The 26,035-nt window shown below is 34.0% G+C and overlaps 1 protein-coding gene and 1 pseudogene across 2 annotated transcripts; one reads left to right on the top strand and one right to left on the bottom strand.

Annotated features, from left to right (window-relative positions):
- The first annotated feature begins 9,502 nt into the window (after positions 1–9,502).
- Positions 9,503–14,359, top strand: LOC124827074 (G-type lectin S-receptor-like serine/threonine-protein kinase At4g27290). Its single transcript, XM_088110304.1, has 7 exons — positions 9,503–11,063; positions 11,171–11,287; positions 11,582–11,733; positions 11,827–12,037; positions 12,161–12,398; positions 12,478–12,628; positions 12,778–14,359. Exons 1-7 carry the CDS (start codon positions 9,788–9,790, stop codon positions 13,075–13,077), a joined length of 2,445 nt encoding a protein of 814 aa, XP_087966430.1. The 5' UTR covers positions 9,503–9,787; the 3' UTR covers positions 13,078–14,359.
- Positions 14,360–21,270: 6,911 nt separating this feature from the next.
- Positions 21,271–25,473, bottom strand: LOC124827072 (transcription factor bHLH123-like; annotated as a pseudogene). Its single transcript, XR_015785315.1, has 7 exons — positions 24,908–25,473; positions 23,874–24,508; positions 23,370–23,474; positions 23,127–23,192; positions 22,886–22,951; positions 22,731–22,781; positions 21,271–22,122 (listed from the first exon to the last, which is right to left on the bottom strand). The product of XR_015785315.1 is annotated as a transcription factor bHLH123-like (transcript).
- Between the last annotated feature and the right edge of the window lie 562 nt (positions 25,474–26,035).

Here is a 26,035-nt window from a genome sequence, read left to right as displayed (position 1 = left end):
TTTATTTATGATGTTAAGACTTCATCTTCATCACAAGATAAAAGAAGAAGACTTACGACATCAGCTCGTAGAAGATGTGACATTAGCTCGTAGAAGACGTACATGGGAAAGTAATGTGGACGTCATTGAGGAGCATGAGGAGTATATTGAGGACGAACATGTTGAGTAGGAGGATGTTCCTGAAGAAGAGCATGAAGAAGGTGGAATCCCATGAGGTCCACAAGACACCTCCTGCTTACCCACTACGCGAAACATGTTGCATTTGTCACATAGCAAGGTCGGGTTAGTACAGAACTTAAATGTTAATTCGTACTTAGTTGGTTAATTTTTTTTTATATAATTTTGTTGTTGTTGTTATGTAGGATCGAAGGGAGATCAAGGTGATCTCCCATGGTAAAAATGTAAGAAAAATATGATTTTATCATGAGGCTATTGAGCTTTTTATCACAATGTCTTGGTTGATTTCCTTAGAGAACTTATCTTATGAGTATGCCAATCATGGATTGATCGTAGCGCTTACGGAGAAGTAGCACTTAAAGAAAAATATATTCTATCTTCCGATAGTTGAGGTGACCGTCACATTAGATGACGTCAACAATCTATTGCACCTATCCATTACGGGTCTATTTTGTGAGATTGGGTAGTTAGAGTATGAGGAGACTCGATCTCATATGAGCAGGTAGGAAACAAAGAAACACTTTGTTATTCTGAGCAAGCATTAAATGACATTAAATGTTCAACGTTCAAAAAAAACAAAAGTGATAAGAGATAGGACATATTTGCTGCATGCACAATCTACTCTATTCTTTGTAGATAACCTACTCTACACGCATCTACAAGCCTAAATTAAAATATCATAAGTGGACGTTAGAGACAAAAAAGATATTCACATAATATTCTTCGCTTGAAGCGGTGTCTAAAAGAAAGTACAACCTACTTCAAGCAAAATACTGAAAAAGCAAACTTAATCTAACAAGTTGACTTTAAACGAAAAAAGAGAAGACACAAAAATCAAGGCCAAGAGCTTAGTCTAACGAATATTTATCCAATAAGCTTTAAATAAAAGATCATTCAAATGAAGAATCAAAAGGATAACTTACAACAAAAATATTCATCCTTTGAGAAGTGTAAGACCTTGGAAATTTAACACTGCAAATCATCTGTCAAATCATAATTAATACACCCCACGTCACTTGCTCAGAGTAATTAAAACGCACCCAAACCCCTCTGCGCTAACGCCAGGTGTCGAGTATGGAAGGTTCGAAAATCAGTAAGTGGGATGCAGGTGTCAGCAGGAGAACGGACGTTGGTTTTTAAACAAAACTGATTTCTTCTAAAGTCCGCGTCACTCTCTGCATGCACTCATCTTCTCCAAAGACTCTGATCTTTCGAATTCTCCTTCTTCTCTCTAGAACAATCCCATCTTCTCTCTACTGTAACTCACCACCCTCTTCTCCGATCAACTTTCAGAAACCGTAGGAGCGTTCTCTGAGCTGTGAGCTACAAGTTAGACCGAACAGTTTCTGAAGCTGAAACTGGTAAGTTTCTCCCTTAGTAGTTCGTTCTTAGGTTTCTGAAAAACTAAGTTTTGGCTGCATGCTAGTGTGTAGTCTAAGTACCTCAACTTTCTTGTGGATAGATTTGATTGGAAGAGTTAAGTGACTATTAAGGGGGAAAACGTTAGCTGGTTGAGCCACACTTCTTACGTATAGAACGATTCAATCTCAAATCCGGGTAAGGGAAGCTTATTTGATTTAATAGATATTGTATGTTTTATGAACGTTCGATATTGATTGGATGTATGAGATAAATGCTGATTGATTATGTATGAACGATCGCTGTTATAATGAATGAATATGGTATGTGTTGGTTGACATGTATGCTGATAGTTGATAAGTATGGATGATTAATGTGAATCATATAAAGTTTGTAAATTTATATTTGATATGAAGTTATAAAGTATGAACTGATATGTTGAAACTTGAGATTAGAAATAGATGAAAATCTGAAATATGAAATCCTCACTATGATAATATACGTTCGTCATCGAACGGTCTTATACCGTTCGGTTTTCTAGTAAAGTGCCTAAAAAGGAATTCTTTCATTTGGAAGAAACTCTGATCGAGAACGAACGTCTTGTAAAATACTATGTTTGAGCGTTCGGCTCAGCCTAGTGGTACCCGTATATCTAAAATAAAGTAATAATACATTTATACCCTTATACTTTAAAATTAGTAACGCTCGGTCTTATACCAAGGGTTCGTCATAAGTAGCGCTCGGTCTTATACCAAGCGTTCGTCATAAGTAGCGCTCGGTCTTACACCTAGCGTTCGTCCTAAATAGTGCTCGGTCTTATACCAAGCGCTCGTATTATTGTATAGTAAACCTTGATAAAATAGCGTTCGTTCAACTGTAATAATATATTTTTCCATGTTCGGTCATTTACTGGCATCGGACTTCCATATGCGAATTACTCCAAAGATAGTTCTAAATATTCTTGGCTCTTCTTCTTACATTGGATTCGATCTAAGGTCTTCATAATAAAATTTTCTCTAAGTACCAGTGTAAATTCAAACGAGTTAGTTCAGTTAACTGACCGCGTAGAAAGTAACGTCCGTCACAGATTTCTTAGTTCATTCAGTCCATTTTCTTATCGTTCGTCCTCGTTCTTTAGAGGGCTGAACGTTCGTTATTTTATGTCTGTGAAACTAAAGATGAAAATGATAATAGAGTATAAGATTTTAAAGGGTGAACATGATATGGATTGATTATACGATTATGGATTTTTGGACGAGCGTTCCAGGGAGGAACGACTCATATATATATTGAATATTGGATTTGGTAAAGTATGACTGTGGTTATGCTAATGCTGGCAGTCCATCCTGATGTTCCGTGAGTACTCATCCTCACGTAGAGGGGGTAGGTCATGTGTGGGAACGGTAGGAGGTCCTAGTCCTTAGGGGTACTTTGGATAGGGCTAACCTCGAGTGGCAGCTGTTGAGTGTATCCCAGTTACTACATCACTCGGGTGCAAGGACGCCTGTAGCTACACAGATTCATACAGTCCGGACGGTCTGTCTAGTAATAGATTTCGTATGATATTATATATTGAACGATGTGTTTGTGTGGATTTGAAATGCTTATTTTATATGTTGATGTATGAATTAAATTGCATAAGCTTACCCTTTCGTTTTCCTTGTGTTGTTTGTTGTCCTTGTACATTCGTCCTGTCGTTGCAATGATCATCCGTGTGGATGTGAGCAGAAGGCGAGGCTACTTTGGAGGACGTTATTGAAGAAGAAAACCTAGTAGACGTGGAGGTCAAAGCCGAGCCTTAGAGCCGTTGTTATTTTAGATGTTAGCTTTTAGTTTTTGAACGTTCGGTTATTAATTTTGTAAAACCGCTCGTTTTCGAACTTCTATTAATTCTGAAATTCTGTATGGAATTCTGTAATTAAAGCCTTTTGGGTTTTGAACCTTATTTTAGTGTAAGACTGCATTGTTTAACTGTTTAATGTAATTAAATTCTATTATATGGTGATTACTGTATTTTGGGATGTTACAAGAAGCATTAAAAGGAAAAATACAAAAAGAGATAAAAAAAGAAAATATTTTAGCAAAAAAAGAGAAGAAAAGAAAAGAGTAAAAGCAATACTCTGGAGCTTCATTGTAATATTATCTTACTAATTGTAAAAGAGAGAAACACCTGCAAGTGTTTAGGCTGCATTGTATTGTAATCACATCCTCTCTACGAGAGTAATAGTCTGAAAGACTTATAAGCAATCGTTGATTGCAATTCTAAAGAGAATTAAAACACTTGTTGAACTCAGTTGAGTTAAGGAAATCTAGGCAAGATTGCTTAGTACCAGGAGTGGTGCAAATATTCATCTAGTTTAGGGTAATAAGAAGTTATTCACTGACTGAGAAGACCAAGATTGGTAAGAATACTCGTCCAGTGTAGGGTAACAGAAGGTTATTCGCTGATTGAGAAGACCAAGAGTGGTGCAAATATTGAGTTGCAATTGATGAAGATTATAGTAGATCCCTCTGCACAAGAGACTAGACACAACTTAGTTATAGTGAACCAGTATAAAATATTTGCGCAGTTGTTATTTATTTCTTTTCTAAAGACTTCTCTTACAAAAATTGCACATGTATCTTTATTTCTAATTACAAGAACCTTCCGCACTAAACGATTATTCTTCAACTAAGGAAGTTATTACAAACACTGTAGTGTACGTTCTGAATAACATGTTGAAAACAACGATCTTTTATTATCATTTACAAAATCAAGCATTTAAGCATTCATTTTACAAATCCAAAACTCGACAAATGTGCTTTATCAAAAGAGTTACAAAAAGAATTTTTCCATTAACACTATTCAATCCCCCCTCCCTTATAGTCTCTTTCAGGTACGTCATAAACAAGGCATGACATTCATAAAATCAGTTATAATAATAACATTAGTTTAATCGCCAACATGGCATTCAGAACATGGCACATACCAAATCAATACATAAGCACGACCAAAAATTTCACAAACATAACAAATAACCTTACACATCATGGCAATCACACACAAATAGTGAAGGTGAGCTCTCCTTAGCTTGAATCCAATCGAACCTTCTAGTCCTACTCATTCTTCTTCCAATACCACACAGACTCTAGCCTCACAGTTCCTTCCTCTAGTTTACACACTCAAAATAGAACAACCACTAACTTCCACTCGTGATTTCCTTCTTGTGGTTGATGTTATGCCCCTACATTTGTGCTTCGTTTGGATTATAAAACATCTAGGTTTGCTACCCTAAAATAGTCGCTAGCCCCCTCATTATTGTTAGATAAACTTAAGTTTGACGTGTGGTTTATGATAGTCCACGTCATTACCGGGTTGCTACTATTCAGTTTTGGTCTATTCAATTTTGTTGAGTCAGCTAGCCATTGGGAACCTAGTTAGCCAGGTTGTTGGCGTTGTTGTGATTTGACTAGGTTAGTGATTATCCCAACTAAAGTCCGGTGTGTTTTGTTTTAAATGTTTTAAACATTGAAGTCTCACATGACAACATAAAAAACATAGAACACAAGCATTCATAGGCCAACTAGGGTTCGGACTCTTTCCCCTATGCAATCAAAAACCACATATACCAAACCATCTATCACACATTGCTTTCCATAACAATTCACAACATTTTTCATAAGCTTATTAAACACATCATGTTAATCATAAATAATCAAGTAAATAAAACAAGTTAAGCATTCACAAGAATTAAACACATGACCATCAACCCATAACCAAGAGTCCTAACCATTTGTGTTACACGTTCCTTGTGCTAAACATAAAACCTAAGTAATATACTAAAAAGACGTACATAACTCTTTTACATACTTGGCTATTTTTTTGGCCTTACATTATGCAATGGATAGCAAGTATTGTTCGTGATCGTAGTATTACGAGTGATTGGAAAATGATAATAATTTAATTGATTTAAATACTTTTCAACTTTAAATTTTTTATGTACGGATTGAAATTATTGTTTTTTTATGAAAAAAATTTGACAATTTCAAACCAATGCACGAGAATTCAATAAACTATGTAAGGAAAATTCGTGCCAAATATATAGTACCAATGTACAATAATGTGTAACATATACTTTGTTATTTATTTAAAATGGTTTGATTCAAGATTGATATCTATATATTGTTGTTTTTGGTGTATGTCTGACTGTTTCTATAGTGGTTTTGTTTCTGTCCAGGTTCATAACGTAGCAGAAAGAAAAAATAAATATTTTAAAAAATAATTCTCGAATAGGCTTCGATCAGTACCAAAAACAAAACATATTCTCTTGTCATGTTTTAAATAATTTTTAGGTTTAATAGCCTATTTTGTCCCCAGTTTTGTTGAATAATGTCAATTCAGTCCATCGTTTTAAAAGTGTGTGAAATTGGTTCTCATTTAGTAAATTTTGCGTCAATATCGTCCCTTCCGTTAAATACACACAAACGGTATTAACTTTTTGTTTCTCTCTCTTCTGCTCCTCTGAATTTCTCTGAACACAACAACTTTTTGTATTTCTTAAACACATTTTAAATTTAAAAATCAAATTATTCTCTAATCAACAGGAGTTATTTAATCGTATAGAGTTTTTGTTAGAAAAATATTGTATCTTGCTTAATTTTATATTAAACTTAATTTGACTTTTTAAAAATATTTAATTAAGTTTTAAGTATCACAAATTTAAAATATTTTTAATTTAGTTTTTAATTTTATTAAATGTTTAAAGATTTCTTTGTCTAAAATATTCTGTTATTCAATAACAACTTAATTAAAATTATCAAATTTATAATTTACTTAAAACTTAATTTATTCTTTTCAAAATCATAATCATATCTGTTTTTTCTTATAGAGCATAAATATTCTTTGCTATGATTAACATTAGATTTGAATATTTAATACTTAACACTATTGTCAACAATAACTTCTTTTTTTCAATATTTAACACAATTCTATAAATCAGTCTTGAAATTAAATGATATGGTTAAGTTAAAACAGCCTTAAGTAATTTATTGAAGTATTCACTAGTTAAAAAAATGCTTTTTAACTCGCTTAATAGACATCGGTCTAAGAAAAACCGAAGCCTATCAGAAACCGGTGGCAATTTTGTAGTTTTGATGAATTTATATGCCTCGGTTCAGTGAGAACCGAAGCATATAGCACACATTCCAGCCTATTAACTCGGTTAAAGGTACAACCGAGTTCTATAATTTGGGTATTGACCCGGTTAAAAGAGAACCGAGGCCTATTACCTCTCGCAGACCTATACTCTCGTACGTATCTCCTTTTTCATTTTCCAGAAACGCTTTTCTTTCCTCTCGCAGAGAAGAAGCAGAAACTCTCGCAGCAAAAAAGGGGAAGCGCGAGGAGGCTCTTTCCTCCATTGCAGCAGCTTGCGCTCCGGAGGGGAGGCGCGATGGTGGTCGGCGTCGAAAGCGGAGGGGAGGCGCGATGTTGACCGGCGTCGAAAGCAGAGGGGACGCGATGGTGGCTCGCCGATCTAAGGGTTGAACGAATCGCGGTGGTTTCTGTGGAGGCGAGGTGGCGGCTAGGTCACAGCGAGACGGCAGCGAGGCCGCGGCGAGACCGCAGCGAGGCCGCGGCGAGACGATAGCGAGGTGGCGGCGAGGTCCCGGTGAGGTCGCGGCAAGAGCGTATTTTTGCTTCTGAGATTTGCTTCTGAGATTTGCATCTGAGATTTGAATCTGAGATTTGCTTCTGAGATTTGCTTCTGATATTTGGTTCTGTATTTTTGAGATTTGGTAGGACCGTTTTGTTTTGCTTGAACTGTGCTTGAATTCTGGACTGTTCTGGACTGTTTTGCTTGAACTGTGCTTGAATTCTGCTTGGACGGTGGACTGTGCAAGGAAGAAGGATGTGGAAGGAAGAGGGACTGTGGAAGGAAGAGGGACTGTGCAGACAAAAAAAAAACATGTTATTGCCTCGGTTATTTAAGAATCGAGGCATAATCCGATATCGTTTTAACCCGGTTCAGAACCGAGGCATAAAACCACTCCTTTTTTACCTCGTTCGTATATGCCTCGGTTGCAGAACCGGGGCCTATAAGCAAAATTAACTGATGCAATTTCTCCTTCCTGTACTAGTGATTTAATGGTATATTATTCTAACAAAAATTATTTATATATGTGTTTAATGATTTAAGTATAGTTTACATTTCATATATGAAAAATATAAATAATTTAAATTGATTTTAACATCATGAAATTGTGTTTGACTTAATTTTAAGTCAAATTAATGACCTACCTTAAAGTTATACTGTTTTTAGAGTAAAATTTATATTTAAGTTAGTTCTTACAAATGAGAACTTAGTATTGTATGAGATATGTTTGGATAAGCATTTTCATTAATTAATACTTCTAAAGGAGAAAATAAAAATAGCTTTTATTAAATAAAACTAGTTTATACATAACCTAAGAGAATTTAAAATAATAAAATCGTTTTGTAAATTATTTTATATAAAAGATAATATTACTCTTTTTTCCTAAAAATATTTATAGAAAAGCTTGTTCAAACATATTTATAGTATAATTTTTGTATTTGTTAGTTTAATCAACCTTTATATTTACATAAATAAGTATTTGAATATTTATGGCTACTATATATATATATATATATATATATATATATATATATATATATATATATATATATTTTAATTTTATTCCATGTTAGACAACCGAAAAAATTTAAGATTTTTGCCGTTAATGATTTAATAGTTGAAAAACATAATATATTTTTCTTATATTTTAGCTTTTAACTTTTTTCATATTTAAAAAGAAAAAATATTTTTTTTTACACCACCAACGGGTTGTTAAAACAATAGTACTTATAAAAAATAGTTTTTCATATTAAGCTAATAATAGTCTGATGAACCAATACAATTTGATGTTTAAATTTAAAATCTGTTTAATAAATAGAAAAAGTTGTTGTGTTCAAAGGAGCATAAGAAAGAAAAAGAAAAAGCTAACGCCGTTTGTGCGTATTTAACGGAAGAGATGAAGTTGACGCAAAATTTATTAAGGGAAGACCAATTTCACACACTTTTAACATGAGGGACTGAATTGACATTATTCAACAAAATTGAGGACAAAATAGACTATTAAACCTAATTTTACATAGAGGACCCGAAACATATAGTCATATAGACATTAGTTAAGTCCAATAAACAAAACCTATTCCTTCATTTTTATTTCATTTTAAATATTTTTTTAATTTTTTGATTTTGAAGACAACTGAAAGCTAGTCTAGAAATGTAGCTTTAGGCTGGGAACTCAAGTAAGAAACCTTCTATTTTTGGCTTCTTGAATATATATAGGTTGCAAAACTGAAGTATAATATCACATACTTTTTGGCTTCTATTTTTCTTTAATGCATATTTTCTAGAACAACTAAAATGAAAAAATTCCTCATCTTACCATTCCTGTTTACTTGTAAGTCTCCATAAGACATTGAAAGTGACGCATGAAAATATCGTTTTCCACATAAAATTGGTCAAGTCATCATCACTCGTGATTGTAACTAAACAAAAAGTCATTAAATATCATTTTCATCAATGACTTTAGTTCTCTTTATTCGCAATTCATCTTCCCCGGTGGCTGCAAAATCAATTAATGTCAAAAGGGACGATAGAAAATTCCATTCAGATATTTGTTGGTTCCATTATTTATACAATCGGTTACCACAATTCTCTGAAAAGCTTATGATTTTCCATACAAGAAAAACATCATATTTATGACACCTTTTTTAATCCAAAGTTTTAAAATAATAAACTCGTAGGACCTTTTTTTCCTTATATATATTATTTTTTATCATATTTTTATTAATTTGAAAGTTTTAAAACATACTTAGATTCGTGAGAACATTGATACAGCTTAATAATGTTCTTATCTATGTAAGTTACATAGAATTTCTCTTCCAAAATAACCAGGCTTCAAATATAAGGCACATTGTATTTATGAGTATCAGTTTAGATTGATATTTCCACACTGATGTCGCACCCATTTTTTCGTCTATGTGCCCAGCTTTTCAACTCAATACGTATGAAACCCAAGACCAAACATTATTTTGTCACACTTTGATTAAGTCATCCTACAGAACCTATTCCAAACATCTAGTTTGACTATTCCAAGTGTACACCTATTACCCCTTTATTTCCTGCATTACCACTATTCATAGACGTAGTAGAACAACTGAATCCTGCATAAACATATTTCAATGGATATTCTTTCATCATTGATCTTTGTTGCATGTGTACTTCTTATCCCTTCTCTCAAAGTTTTCATAGCAGCTGATACTATTCGTTTGTCCCAGTCCATCAGTGATGGCATGACCTTGGTTTCCAAAGGTGAAACATTTGAACTTGGTTTCTTCAGTCCTGAGAACTCAAAGAATCGTTATCTTGGAATTTGGTACAAGAACATCACACAGACAGTTGTTTGGGTTGCAAATGGGGCCTCGAATGACTCGTCAGGCATCTTAACAGTGAACAGCACAGGAAACCTTGTTCTCAGACAGCATGACAAGGTTGTGTGGTACACAACAACACCAGAAAAACAAGCACGGAATCCAGTGGCACAGCTTTTGGATTCAGGGAACCTTGTGGTAAGAGATGAGAGTGAAACAAACTCAGAATCCTATCTGTGGCAAAGCTTTGACTACCCTTCGGATACAATATTGCCAGGGATGAAGTTGGGACGGGACCTCAGAACTGGTATGGAATGGAGAATGACAGCTTGGAAGAGTCCTAATGATCCATCCCCAGGAATCTTTTATTGGGGTCTATTGCTTTATAATTATCCTGAGTATTATCTGATGAAGGGAACAGAAAAGTTTGTCAGAATTGGACCATGGAATGGCCTACATTTCAGTGGTATACCAGATCAAAAGCCTAACTCCATTTATGATTACAACTACATATCCAACAACGATGAGATATACTACACTTTCAGCCTCAAGAATGAGGCAGTGATCTCAAGATTGGTAATGAATCAAACCAGTTCTATGAGTTTTCGGTACGTATGGATGGAAGATGGACAATATTGGAAGTTCTATAAATCACTGCCAAAGGACAACTGTGACTTTTATGGAATCTGTGGAGTCTACGGCACTTGCACCATCACAGGCTCTCAAATATGTCAATGTTTATCAGGGTTCAGTCCCAAGTCAGCACAAGCATGGAACTCATCTGACTGGTCTGATGGATGTGTTCGGAATAAGCCATTAAACTGCACTGAGAAAGGCAAGCATGGGTTTGTGACAGTGAAAGGTGTGAAAGTGCCAGATACTACAAATACTTGGGTAGATGAGACAATAAGTCTAGAAGAATGCAGACGGAATTGCTTAAATAATTGTTCTTGTATGGCCTATACTCATTCAAACATAAGTGGTCAAGGAAGTGGTTGTGTCATGTGGTACGGTGATCTAATTGATATTAGGCAGTTTGACAATGATGGACAGGATCTACATATTCGAATGCATGCTTCAGAAATAGGTATACACAAGGACTTCATAATCTCAATCAAACTTTTCTTTATACAAGTACATTCGTCCATCTATTATCTCTTTTCTTATTTGGTTTTATCAAATTCAACCATGAAGGGCAACAAGAAGAGAACAAGAAACTCATAATATTAGTTACTTCCACCATTGTTATCCTTTTGGGATTGATTTTCATTGGTTGCTATCGAGTCTACATTGTCCGACACAGCATAACCGGTAAAAATTACATTTAAATTTCGTTAGATGGATAGTTTTTTTTTTTTTCATTTTATTGGATAGTAATTGTAATTTCTTTTGTCTTGCTGTAATTTATCAATCCTGTTTTTGCTAAAGTATAAGGTAGGAAAAATGTTTGAAAAATTGTATCCTGTTCATTAACAAGGCAAAATGAACAGAAAAGGGGAACTTTAAGCATTAACTTATTCAACCTCTCTATAAAGAAAGGAAATATATGTCATGCTGCAAATTTATTGCCTTGAGTAAATTGAACCCCTTGTTCCATTTTATTAGAGTATTCAGACACTATACATTATCAAAATAGCGAAGGTAGTGAAGATGATCTTGATCTCCCATCACTTGACCTTTCCACAATAGTCAATGCCACTAATAACTTCTCAATAGAAAACAAGATTGGAGAAGGTGGTTTTGGACCAGTATACAAGGTGATTCGATCTTTGTAATTTTATAGGAGAAGTACCTCAAAAATCGTGAATGTGATAAAAATATCTCAATTCAATATCTTTTTGATTATGTAGGGAAAATTAGTTAGTGGACAAGAAATTGCTGTGAAAAGGCTTTCAAGAAGCTCTGGACAAGGAATGACAGAGTTCAAGAATGAAGTGAAACTGATAGCAAAACTTCAGCACCGAAATCTTGTTAAGCTTCTCGCTTGTTGCGTTCAGGAAGAGGACAGAATGCTAGTCTATGAATACATGACTAACCGTAGTTTGGATTGGATGATATTTGGTAAGAACATTACTTATTCTGAGCAACTTTAGGGATTTCGTTATCAACCTTGGAGGTTATGAAACCTAAATTTTGAGATTTATAATGCAAATGTTGTGAATAAATTCAGTTCATATGAAACAGATGATACTAAAAGCAAACTGCTAGATTGGCCGAAGCGCTTCAACATTATCTGTGGAATTGCCCGAGGTCTTCTTTATCTTCATCAAGATTCTAGATTGAGGATAATTCATAGAGATCTTAAAGCAAGTAATGTTCTACTTGATGACCAGATAAATCCAAAAATATCGGATTTTGGTATTGCTAGAATTTTTGGAGGAGATCAAACTGAAGGAAACACAAAGCGAGTAGCTGGAACTTAGTAAGTATACCCCAATATCAATCTGTTGGGATTGTCATGTGACATTTGTTTAAATGGTTTCTATTTTGATATGTTGCAGTGGCTACATGGCACCAGAATATGCAGCAGATGGTCTTTTTTCTGTAAAATCTGATGTTTTCAGTTTTGGTATTTTGCTGCTGGAGATTATAAGTGGAAAGAGAAACAGAGGTTTCTATCTTGAAAACCAATATCCTAACCTTGTAACACATGTAAGTATGTCCCACTTTATTCATTTGCTTGAAACATCTGTGTTTTAGGAGAATGTACTACTTTTGGGATTAAGAAACACTTTTAAGCTTTTCCAACTTTGGTGTGTCATGGAACCATGTGACATGAATTTTCTTATTCCATGGTTCAGGCATGGAGTCTATGGAAAGAGGGTAGGGCTATAGAGATGGTTGACTCAAGTATAGAGGACTCATGTGTTTTATCAGAGGTTTTGCGTTGCATCCACGTCAGTCTCTTATGTGTCCAACAGCATACAGAGGATAGGCCTGTAATGTCTGCTGTGGTGCTAATGTTGGGGAGTGAAAGTGAATTGGCTGAGCCAAAAGAACCTGGTTTCTTCATAAAGAATGATCAAGCTGCAGCAACTTCTTTCTCAGGTCGAACTGTCTCAACGAATGAAATAACTATCACATTATTAGAAGCTAGATGAAAAGTCTCGAAAGAGAAACCAAATTATTGCATTTCTCATCACTAAAAAAATTATTGAAGAAACTAAAATGGTTTGTAAAGTGAGGTTTACATCTACTTATATACTCTAAATAGAATAGACTTTAACATGGTTCTGATACCAATGTTAAGAGATGAATTTTAAGTCTAACTCAATCCCACAAAATCAGCTTGTAAGATGAGATTTGTCACTTATTTGTTGTTTAAAAGAAAAAAGAAAAAAAAATTAAAAAGGGTGACTCTTTGGCTTCTGACCGACAAATATTACGTCGAACCCCTACAGGATTCGACCTACTATTAATGGTTTAAAAGAAAGAAGAAAGAGAATGACGCGCTGGTTTAAATAATTATCATCATAGAACGTCGAATTGAATGGGGCTTTGACCTTCTACAATTGCATTTATTTACAAAAATGTCACCGGTTATTTTTAACATTGGCTATTCAGTGGTTGGACGTTGAACGTGTGACGTTATACGCTGTTTTTGCACTAGTGGTTACATACATTTCATAATTGGTTAAATATGTTTCTCTTGTGAAAATCTATTTCATTTAAAGCCTTAACTCTTTCTAACGGTCATATGAATTTATTGTTGGCTTGTATGAATGCTATAATCGATATCATGCGCTGTATAATCTATTAAATCTTAAACAGAAGCAAATATGTTAAAGTAGGAAGAAAAACTTAACAGATTACATTAATTGCATAATCGATTAAAGTGCATCAGGATTCAAAAATCCTATAAATAATTGTCTTGCATGTTGTTTCAATGTAATCTTTTGTACTATCAATTTCATAACTAACATTTTGATTGATTATTAATTGTAGGAGCGTTTAAGAATAGTCTTGAAGAATCAAAGATCAAATTTGGGTTTACACATCAAGATTCCTTCAAGAAAACTGAGCTGAAGTGTTTTGATCATATCTACACTACTAGAGTGTTGTTGTGAATATCAGTATCATCATTTGCAATTTATGGATTATGTTCCTGTGCAGGTTTGCTAGGGGAAGAGAGTCGTGGTGTTCTCATTGAGAGTTGGGATTGCTCTCAAGGTGTTTAGAGAGTTGTGAGTGTTCTCTGGTTGATAATTGTGAGGGTGTTCACATCTTGTTACTATAGTGATTTTGAGTGGGGTGAGAAGTACATTGAGAGGAGATATCTTTGTATTTTTGTAACTCTATCATTATAGTGGAATCCCTTCAACTCAGGTTGATTGAAAGAAGACTGGATGTAGGCTTGGTCGAACTAATATATATCGTTGTGTTGATCTTTCTCTCATTTTCTTTTACTTTTGATTCATTATACTTGCTTTATTGATTTCAAGAAAACTAAATATTTCGCAAAGTTTTTTAAAAGAACATCTTTTAAAGCAAAATTCAATTCACTCCCCTCTTGGCCTGAGATATAAGGCATCACTTTTCTAACAATTGACCCCAGAGCTAGGAATTCGAAAGTTACTCAAATTTTAATTGGTTAGGTTTTCTGTATAATCGATTAAAAAGTTCCTAATGGCCAACATATCTCAGACTTTTAGAGAAGGGCATCCACAAACAAACCAACACTGTTTGCAGGTGAGAACTACCTTTTTTTGATAGAATAAAGATTTTCTTGGAATCAGTAAATGAAGGTGTATGAGATGTTGTTATAAATGGTCCCTTTGAACCAACAAAAATGGAGAATGGTAAGATTAAGGTCAAGGACTTTTCTGTCTAGACCATAGACGAGAGCAGGAGAGCACACTACAATGTAAGGCCAAGAATATTATCTCCTCAACACTCACTATCGTGAGTAGATGATCTTGTAGATGGTGCCGAGGTATGATAGATTCGAGAGATGACAGGGGACAAACTTAAGATTTTATTTAAAGTTATTACATTTGAACTTTAAGACAATGTAAATGAAGTTATTGTATTTCCTTCGTTATTTCATTGGAGCAATGTTTTGGAACTATTATGTTTTGAATAAATTATGTCGTTTACATGTTAAGGTTTTGAAAATACGTTTTCACGCTATGATAAAGTTTTGAAATTTAGTGGTTTTTTAATAACCCGTGAGACCTTGGAATTTGGGGCATTACATTTTAAAGTGCTTTAACCTCGTTATTTCTATCTCAAGGTTCGCCATCGTCATTATCATGGCTACTTCACTATGATGGTGTATCCGAACTTATTTGACGTGGTTGTCACCTTTATATTCAACCTCCAAAATCTCTCAAGCTTCCTTTGTTGGTGTCGCATTCGTTATTTCTTTGAACCCTGACTCGTCCACTTCATTGTACAAAAAGTACAACGCTAACCCATCTCTCACTCTCATTTTTCTCAATGTAGTGACCTGTGCTAATGTTAGGTAGCAACACCTTTATCTATAGGCACCAATTATCATAATTGGTCTTCTTCGTTGATTGTAGCACGATCATCCCATTTACAACTTTCTCCATCTCTCTCTTTCTCTTTTTATCAAACACTCAAGCACTCACATTATTTCACTCTCTCTCTTTCACTCTGATACCATTTTTTGAAAAAAAAAGTGACACACACAGATAATCTCCATTGTAATTCATTATAGTGACTTTCTTTAGACCTTGATAGCCTTTAAATAAGTGTAAATAAGACCTTGAGCCAAATACAAAAAATTCTAGAAACAAAATATCAACTTACTCAAAATAAAAAAATTACATAATCTAACTCAATCTATATCAAAAAAAAAAATTATATTGCATCTAAATATTCAAAACTACGGATCTTTATTTTATCTCTACCAAACTAATATTAGGAGACTCAAACTAATAAAACAATACTTAAAACGAATAAATTCCTTATATTTAAGTTTATCTAAGAGTTGAGGCCACGGAAGGTATGTATCATGGTGCATTTATCCCAATTCATTTATCCGTTCTATTTAGCCTTGGCATAAAATTGCAGACAGTAAGCAATACGACTCCATACCTAATCATTGTTCCTCTGTTCCTTTATTGAACAGATAAATCCCAAAGGAATAATCTGCATGTGTTACCCGGATTGCTGTGTTTCAAACCATCAAAAAGTTAGATTCAAACATTCAGTTTGATTGGTTCCTTCTCTATAACTACATATAACGGTCCCCTTGCAAGAGGAGAGTCCATGGTCTTTACTTTGCCAATACATTCATGGCCTTAGTTTTGCTATATATTTTAGCAAAACATTTGGTTTAGGGCCAAAATCATTTTTGAAGGCTCTGATGCTTGATGCAACCAAATTTGTGACAGGCTTTTGTTTTGGATGCCCATATCTATCCTGTTTAATGGTTCATAATAAAAAAAAATTATTGCTCATGCTTGATGACATCAAAAAATTGTGAATGATTAATTTGGACACACATTTTAATCATATTCAATGATATCCAAAATCCATTCTATCAAAATTTCTGTAGAAAAACAAGGTGCAGTGGTGACTTTATCATGGGCAGGTACCTGAAACATTGTCAGCAGAGGAGCGTATTGATTTGAGAGCACCACCCAAATTAAACTGCCTGAGGCAGATGGGTTTATCTTTGGCTTCCCAGAAAGGTTTGGAATGATGGATTCTCAGTTTAAGGCTTTCCTTGATTCTACTCAATTTCTATGGAAAGGGAAAATGCTTGCAAGCAAGCCTGCTGGAATCTTCTACGCTACCAGTTCCCAAGGCGGTGGACAAGAGACAGCAGCGTAACAGCGCTCTTGATACTTCTATCTCATAGTTTCATAAACAGTTCCTATGATGACAGAAATGTTCTAGCTTATAGAAAGCCTCTTCTTTTTTCTAAAAATGTGATGCCATTTTTTAGTAGAGCAACGAATCATTTTATGATAACTAGACATCTCTTCATAAAGATAATGAATTTTCAACCGTTTTCCCATTTCTATTTTCACCTGACATGAAAATTGAACTAAGACTATATGTGTCTACATATTGTGAAGCAAATAACTTACGAAATGTCAACAATTCAAAGAATTTCACTCTTCTAACAACACTTCAGAAGGGTTAATTCTTTGGATATCCTCTAATATATGTCATCAATGATATATCTAGACTCACTGGTTGAACAAATATCCTATCATTCATTATGCACTAATTGTTGAAAATTCAAGTACGAGTTCAAGTCTCACATTGGATAGAAATGAGAAAGTAGAATACTATAAAAAGATGAAAGACCTAACCCATTGACTTAAGGTATTGGGTAGAGAGTGGTGTCAATCCCTTATATGGTTGGGTTTAGATCTTATTGATGTTTGTGTCTCCCCGGCTCGTGATTGTGGTTGGTTGGAAATGCGTCTTATATGGTTGGGTTTAGATCTTATTGGTGTTTGTGTCTCCCCGGCTCGCGAGCTGAAAGGTGGAAGTCCTTATGGTGCGGGGACTTGCACTGATGATGGCTCTAGAAACCCAATTGGGCTTGAGTTGGAGCAAGCATTCCACAAGGGAAACATATTGTCAACATTGCAAGCAGCTCAAGGAAGATATTCACCCAATTTTTAATCTAGATAACCGAGGATATTGAGTTATATTCTCTATGCCTGCAATTTTATTTTTCAGCAGAAAATTCTCTGTTTGAGTTCCATTTTTGTGTTAGACAGTGCTGTGTTCAGTGATATTTGCTACTGTGAAGTTTAGTCTTTTCTTTCAATTTGAGGCTTAGAAAACACTTTCATTTGTTTTGTAATCCCCTTTCATGAATGTTAGAGCCAACAAATAACCACAAAATATGCATTTAGACATAACGAAAATTTCATAGTTTGAGGAAGTTACAAGTCTACAATATCTTATATTGTGAACAGAAAGCCACTTTATTTGTCCTACGGGATGAAAAGATACCTACTTAACAAAAAGAAAAACTAAAATGAAAGTTATAGCCCCTATGCCAATAATTGGGATATGTTTCAGCTCTACTGATATAGGTTATTGGTTATATATATTCTGTTCAAACGTTTCCCAAAACCAAACGAAATATCAAATGGAAGAGGCAAAGCTAGTTTTATAGGAAAAGGACAAACCTACCATACCATGCAGCATAACCTTCATATGATTCATTAACATATTAGTGATGTCACATAATTTTTGAACTTGATATTGACTCTCAGTTATAGTATGTCTTTTTCATTATCTACCCATTAAAATGGCACCTTCTCCCTCAAAATCTAGCACTATCATTTTAGTTAATTTATCGTCAGTTCCTCTCAGCATAGGTTCTGATCACATGTTTTCTGTACGGAAAGTCCTTCTTAAACCTACAAATATAGCCATTGTTTAACTTTTATATGCGACAATAAAAAAATTAAAAAAAAAACTGTGGAAAAACTATGCACACACACCATCTATATATAATTGAAACAATACTGATTAGACAGTCCATGCGACATAAGTAGGCAGCTGTCACAAAGAAGAGAAATATTCTGATACACATTGCTTTTTCTTTACCTTTGATATGAAAAAAAATCCAGTGTCATGTGATTCTCAAAGCTTTTTCGTATTCTTGTCCATTTTTTCCCTTCCTATCATTGGTTTGTGTCCAATTTTCTACTTCTAGCTTTGCGGCATCCTATTCTTCCGTTTCATAGCAAAAGTTGCCTACCCTCATATCTTTTCTCAACTAGCTAAACTAGCCACTCTCTTCAATTCCATCACCAAATTTTTCTCTCATCTTTTGTTTTCTCTTTTTCAAGATTCCAATGACGCCGTCCTTTTCAAACATGATGAAGTAGACCAGACATACACATGACTAGCTCAGAAAACTTGGAATGGAATCTGCAGAAAAAGTTACTTGTGGCCTTGTAGTATAACTAGAGCATGTTTGGATTAGATTTTTTTTTTTCTAACACTTTAGTTTGATTGATGGAAAAGGAACTGATACAATTACTGTTCAAGCATGTTTTGGTATCTAGATTATAATTTTAAAATGGTTTAATTTTTAGGCTCCTCAACTGTAGATTTCTTTATACTATCCAGTTAGGAATTCTGATTAGAAAGGACTCTTAAAGAAGTTATTGTTAAACTTAACAAATTTATCATGTATGCATGGTTGCTTCTTATATTAGACCACAACATAAAATTCTGTCTTACATTTTCACAAAGGAAATAATTTTTTTTATAATGGGTAAAATTTCAAATAAAAATCATCCGTTTTCAAATAACTTTATACCACTTTTGCCTTTTTTTATAACATATAAATATTTTTGAGAAAATTTAAACAAAAATGTACCTTAAAATCATTTTTCATCTAACGTATACAATTGTAAAGCTTATTCATATATACAATCAAGTATAGGAATAATTGAGAAAAATCTTTTGTCAATAATTGAAATAATTTTTTTTTCACCGTAGTTAGCAGATGAACTCATTGCTCTCACTTTGCTCAAGTGCTTATATAAATGGCAAACATGATTAGAGTAGAGAAGTGAAAGTTAAGCAAATGTGTGTTTCAAGTCCTGCAATGGATGCCATAAAAAGTTGAGAAAAGGGATAGGAATTATGGAATCTATAGAAAATTGATATAGGCCCAAATAATTTGAAGATTCTATTCCTCCTTCTTTTGGTCCATGTACTCTGGTATCTACGAAATTCATTGATTAGCAATCATGTTTAAGCATTATGCGACAGAAATTATTAAAAACAATGAAATAATATCTTATATAAGCTAAAGCACAAAACAGCTCCAAAATAATAAAATAAAAATTCATTTATTAATATTATTTCTCATGAGTGGCATATTCATGAGAAAAGGTGCTACATACTAAAGAAGATGCCCTTCAAACGGTTAGAAAAACTATATTTAATTTACCAATTATTTTCAAAATAAATGTGCTCAATATACGGTTAATTATGCACCTTATTATATATAATTATTACTCAACTCTAATGCTATTGGAGAAGTATAAAGATGGTAACTTAATAAGAAAACATTTATTGCTGGTCCCCTCCCATATCTCTTATTCACTTCTAACTTCTTCCAAACTATATACCTTTGTGCCAAAAACTTTCCACAAAAACAAGGGAATAGTAGATTCCTCTCATAATTATCTTATTTAAATTAAACTTTGGTTGATGATGAGATAACCCTCCAAAACATAGTTAAATCATGTGTGACAGTTTCTCCAGTGAAGACAAATTTTTGAAGAAAGTAATTAGACTTGAATATAGTGTGGAGCCCCATGACAACTAGCTTTGTTAACACAATAATGGCTTATGCTTAAGTGCTTTATGTTTGAATTAGTTTATGTTCTGATCTTGCTTGAGAAGTTTGAGAGTGAGATTTGGTAAAAGTACTTTTGGAGCCCAAGACAAAATAGTTTATAATACTCTCTGGCCAATACACTCCAAGTCATAACTAGTGCCAAATGTTTGAAGATATGCCAATCTAGTAAGTTATAATTCTAATATTCTGCTATTATAATATGCTTTCTATTGTGCGAAATTTGTTTGTATTATGTCTCAATTTTCCTAATATAATACATTGAAAAGAAGAACAGCATCGGACCTTATCCCCAACAACCTTTTCCATACACTGTATTACACCTTATATACATGGTTGAGTACTAGGGTTGGCTTATTTTACGGATATAATTATATTATTAGCATTTTTTTAATATTCTAAAAAGATAATTAATTACCTTTGAAAACAAAACACGAATTAACTTAATTAAATACGTGTTCAATAATTGATTATCCTTTAAGAAAGGATTGCTTTTACTATTATCTCAAATTTAGTGATTTTAAATATAAACAACCTTTAAATAAAGTTTAGTTTACCTTGTTTCTGATTAATTACATAGTAAAACGTTGTTTACTTTATTTTCAAACAAAAAGTAATACTGTCACCTCTCACTAGATAGGTACTGTTCATTACCCTTAAACCTAATCTAACTAAACGATAAATTATATATTTTTTGTGGCAACTGAATTTCTTGCACGGTTTTTATTCTTCTCGTTAGAAATAAGAAATTGGAATAATGACGTAAGCACACGTCATTCTAAATCTGGACCATCTCCAGAACTTTGTTGAAGATGAAAACATTTGTGGGCTTTCTCTTCTTTTTACATGTGCTTCCAATAGAAGCCCCTCTATGTGACAATTCATCACAAAGCACAATAGCATGTGTGCAACCATCACCACGATACAACCACATACACACACATATACATATACATATACACATATATATATATAATAGAAAATGTAAAGATGTAATTGAAAAGTTTGAAACAAAAACTGAAAGGGTGGAGTGGGCCAGTCTCTGACTTCCACTTACATATTCTAAAGAAATAAAGAAATGAAAAGTGAGATTTCCAATCAAATGAGATATCCCACATTCACTCACTCTTCTATATTTCAATGATTCAATCAATTTAGTTTTTCCTTTTCCTTGAACTAAAGTAGTAGTCCCAGCTCTATGCACAAAATAACAAGAAGAAAAATGAACAAAGCTCCTTTATCTTCCTCTAACAACAATTTTCTATCTAAGCTTACAAGAACTTCCCTATATTCCGCAACATAATTCTTTCTCACTCCTAATCCCCCACCTCTTATAGTTCTTCAATTATTAATACAACTTATAACTATATAAATATATATAAATTTTGCTCCAATGGTGCCAAAAATTGGCCAAATTACCTTGCCCCTCTTTCATCATGAAGTTGGTCCACTGTGACCCTTTTGCTGAAGGTCATTTTTCCTCTTCTCTCTATATCCTTTTATTAATATCTTGAATTTTTCCATAATCTCAGAAGAAGTAATTAACTACAACTTGACATCTCTCTTTTCTTTGATCTTATCATTCCCAATTTGGCCAGTTTCTTGATAAGACATATTGTCATAGTTGCTGAGGGTACTGCTTCCGTGCCACTTTTGCCACCCACTAATAAATTAGCTATCTGTAAGTTCCTCCAAACGTTGGTGTCCAATATTCAACTGTGGGTTCATGAGTCACTGGAAATGTACTAGAAACTGGCACCAAACATAGCCCTCGGCTTCTAAGATCTTGCTTTGGACCCTCAGATTCCTTCGATTTACCAGAACTCTGAATTCATAAAAGGACAAACAAAACAACATTATCAACATAAACCCTTCAGATTCAAACAAAATATCATTAACAACATTCTTCCTATAATAAAAAACAGATCCACTCATTTAAATTTCACGTAATCTTGTTATATTGAAAGTTTGAGTCTACTGCTTTTTCCATAAACAACTAAAAAAATAAATCTAACAGAATAATACTATTATATCATATACAATTTTTTTTATAACTATTTTATTTTTTTAATATGTTTCTAATCAATGTAAATGTATATCATCGTATCATTATTTTTTATAAAAAAAAATCATTTATCTTCATAACAAAATCAAAAGCGAAAGTATTGTATTGCAGAAAAAGCTCTATATACTTTTCATTTTTTTAAAAATTTTTGTATATACATATATATTTGTAGAGAATTATACATACACGGGATCTTAGTTGTCAGTACAGGAATCATTAGAGGAATAGTATAATAAAATTCAACTCGTGAAAGAAATAAAATTTCAAAGTAGCAATATGACGAAAGAAGTTTGACGTAAAAATATTCAGTTTCATTCTGGAGCTATTTTTAAGAAAAGGAAATGTATAAATATACGTATATATAGTACCTGCTGATGCTGTATGGGAGCACCGGTTTTCATATAGGGGGTGCTTAAAACCTAAAAACAGGAGAGAATGAATAAGATTAAAATTATCTAATTCAAACTATAATTTCTGAATAATCATATATGCATATATTAATGTGAGTTTTGATGGGACTTACGGTGACTTGTTCATGGAGGAATTTGATGTATTCAATGGCTTCAGAGAGCACTGACGCTGTATCAGTCTGACACACAACATTGCGAACAGATTTTAAAACTTGAAATCAATTAACAATATTAGTACAATCACACTTGCCATCATCTTTTTCTGCTTTCTTTTATATCATAAATACTCACAAGAAATCATGGTCATCCACAAAAGATATTAGAAAAGAATAGATGATTTTATCAGAAGCTCACCTTTCCGAAAGGTGAAACCAATTGTTGGAGTGCAGTGATTCTGTCCCCCATCTTCTCTTTTCTCACCTAAGAACAACACAAAGAGGTACACTACGGGTTCATATCCAATGTTTAAGGACTCAAAAATCGAAAAATATGAGCTAAAAGTATGTGATAAAGAATAAATAAAGAGAGAAAAATTAAAGATAAAAAGGTTAAAGCTAGCTTCCCTTCAACTTAAAAGTTCAGTTGCACTTATTGTACCTTAAAAGCTGGCAAAGGAGATGGGTTTTCGTTCCTGGGCCTTTTTGGTGCTGTTTCACTCCCACTTTTCTTCACCACACCCGACTCCCTAACTTCAGATAGATTCTGCAAAACCATGGTCAACAAAACCAACATAAACAACTCCTCTATTGCAGCTGCTTCATTTCAACCCTAATGAAAATACAAACTTCATTATTTATTTCTTTAGTATTTAACCAAGAAAAAAGTTCTAATCCTTAATAAAAGTAAAACATGTCATACTTTTTATGTGTACATTATTGTAGTTAAGCGTAAAAGACAAGAAAATTGTAAATAAGAGAATAATAAAACAAAAAGCTGAACAGATTTTTCTAGATTTAAAGTATATTAACGAATCATCATATATCATAGTGTTATGATCGCATAGTGGTGGGGATTTTAAACAGTTGATATGAAGTTTTAAGTTTAAACTTAAGTACTGCGATAACTTAATTGTGTATCTGTGTAGCAAAAGTGAAATGCAACCTTTGATTGAACATCGAAATTTGATGGCGAGAAGGGGGTTTGCAAAGAGGAGATGAAGCTGGATCGAGCCTCCTTTATAGCAGGTTCAGAATTAGCGTTCCAAAAGGGAGCGTTGTTGGTGAAATGCAACTGGTTATTGGGTGGTTGTTTTGGTGGTGAAGCTCTTAAGAACTGAGGCACCTTTGACCAAGAAGGCACTAACTCAATGTTTGAGCTTAATCCATAGCTTGTTGCTGAGTAAGGAAAATTCATGGAACGATTCTCAAAAGAAGCACTACCACCTTGGTGGGGTTGTTGGTTATTGCTCTCGTGTCCCAAAAGTCCTTGCAATATTGAAGAAGGGTTACCGACATAATCCATCTGAAAAGTACAAGGCAAACCTTGGCTTGTGACAGTGCTGTCCCCAGAGCTATATTGAGGACTGAACTGTGTTTGGTCCAAGGAGAAACCCCTCTTGAATTCATTGCTTGATGACTCCGCAGAGAACAATTTTTCTGGTCCTCCAATGAACTTGTTGATGATGAGACAACGCAATATTGTTATTCCCGCTTTCTTGCTGAAACGTGGTGCCTGGAGAGCTCAAATTCTCTTGCAACATCGACCTGAAACTGCCTTCAGAATCCTTCTCACCTCGTCTACATCAAACATACACACAAAAGTTACAACTTAGCAAAGTTTTAGAAAAAGGGTTTGCAACCACGATTTCAGTCATAACCGTGAAGGCTTTTGCTGTCGCCATCACAATCATGGCTGCATCGGTCGCATTTTTCTACAATTTCTCACAATGGCAAAGATTGCATAGAAACCGAAGCAACTTCGACGGTGAACATCACTACAATTTAATACCTTTAAAACTGCTTTTCTTTTCTTCAATGTTATTCCATTCTGGTAAGGTAGAATGAAAGAAGGGAAAGAAAAACAGAAAACGAAAGATCCAATTACTTTTTCTTTTCTTTTTTTTATTTTAGTTTTTGGGTACTACTTTTTAGTAGTATTGTTGTAGAAGTCTTTGTCTTGACACAGACTACACTTACAGCTGCAAAGATGCTTGATTCCAGTCCATGGCTTGGGATGAGAGGCCCAAGCCCATCATGTGCAAGTTGGGATGGTCATTGGTGGGATTTGTGGCTGATGAGTCATGATGTGGCTGAACTTGAAGCTGCTTCTGGTCATGGAAAACCGCAGAGGAACCTCCTGAGGCAGAGTTATCCATGGAAGAAGACCTAGCCATGTCTTGCTGCCAAGCATAGTTTCCCATGTTGGTGAGGCCAGAAGAAGAAGACTGCGTTTCACCACTCTCAAACCTCACGTTTCTTGCTGATTCCCACCAGTTTCCACTTGCTTGAAACTGATCATCTGACATGGCTGAAACTTCTTCTGCTTCACCCTTCACATAAACATGAAAGTATTTGATAAAACTAAGGATGTTATGTATGTCAGTTTGTGTTATTAGAGTGTGTGTATCTTTGTGGAGCTGTGTGAACTGTGAAGAACTGAGAGTAACAGAAATGAATGAATGGAAAAGGGTTCGAAAGTTTGGAGTATTTATATTGGGAAGTGAAGGGAGAAAAATGGGTTTGGTGAGGGAATGGGAACAGTGACAAACTAAGACGAATATCGTTGACGCTCTTTGACAATTCAGGGGGTGATTAGACAGTGGAATTAAATTAAAGCTCATTTTAAAAAATCAGAATTTGACTTATTCTTTATTATTATCATTGTGCACAATTTATCTTTTCCTTCACGTCTGCCCGCCGTCTAGAAAAACTGATTTTTCTTCTTCTACTCAATAACCTTAGTAAATATTGTGGAATTAAACCAATTTTTAGATTCCTACGAGATTTTACTATAACAATCCTTTTAAAGATTATTACAACAAAATATATCTTCTGTTAAGATAAAAGTTTATAAGTCTTCAAAATACATACATGTCGAACACATCATAGATGCATTCAAGTATCATATATTTATGTAATCATACTCAATCACATATAATATATCACTTGAACCATCTAGATCTAATCATTGACGTATTATACCAAATAATAGGGTGCGAAAAAGTCTCTGATAAAAACATCAAATAAGGTTTTCAATTAGATGAACTAACTAAGCATAATGCTTACAAATGAGAACCAAGAAGATGAAAATTCTCCAAAACAAAG

Source organism: Vigna umbellata, chromosome 3, assembly GCF_029865625.1.
Source record: "Vigna umbellata cultivar VRB3 chromosome 3, Vumbellata_1.0, whole genome shotgun sequence".
NCBI classification, from domain to species: Eukaryota; Viridiplantae; Streptophyta; class Magnoliopsida; order Fabales; family Fabaceae; genus Vigna; species Vigna umbellata.
The sequence above is the reverse complement of the archived record's forward strand: the minus strand, read 5'-3'. Positions and strand labels throughout refer to the sequence as shown.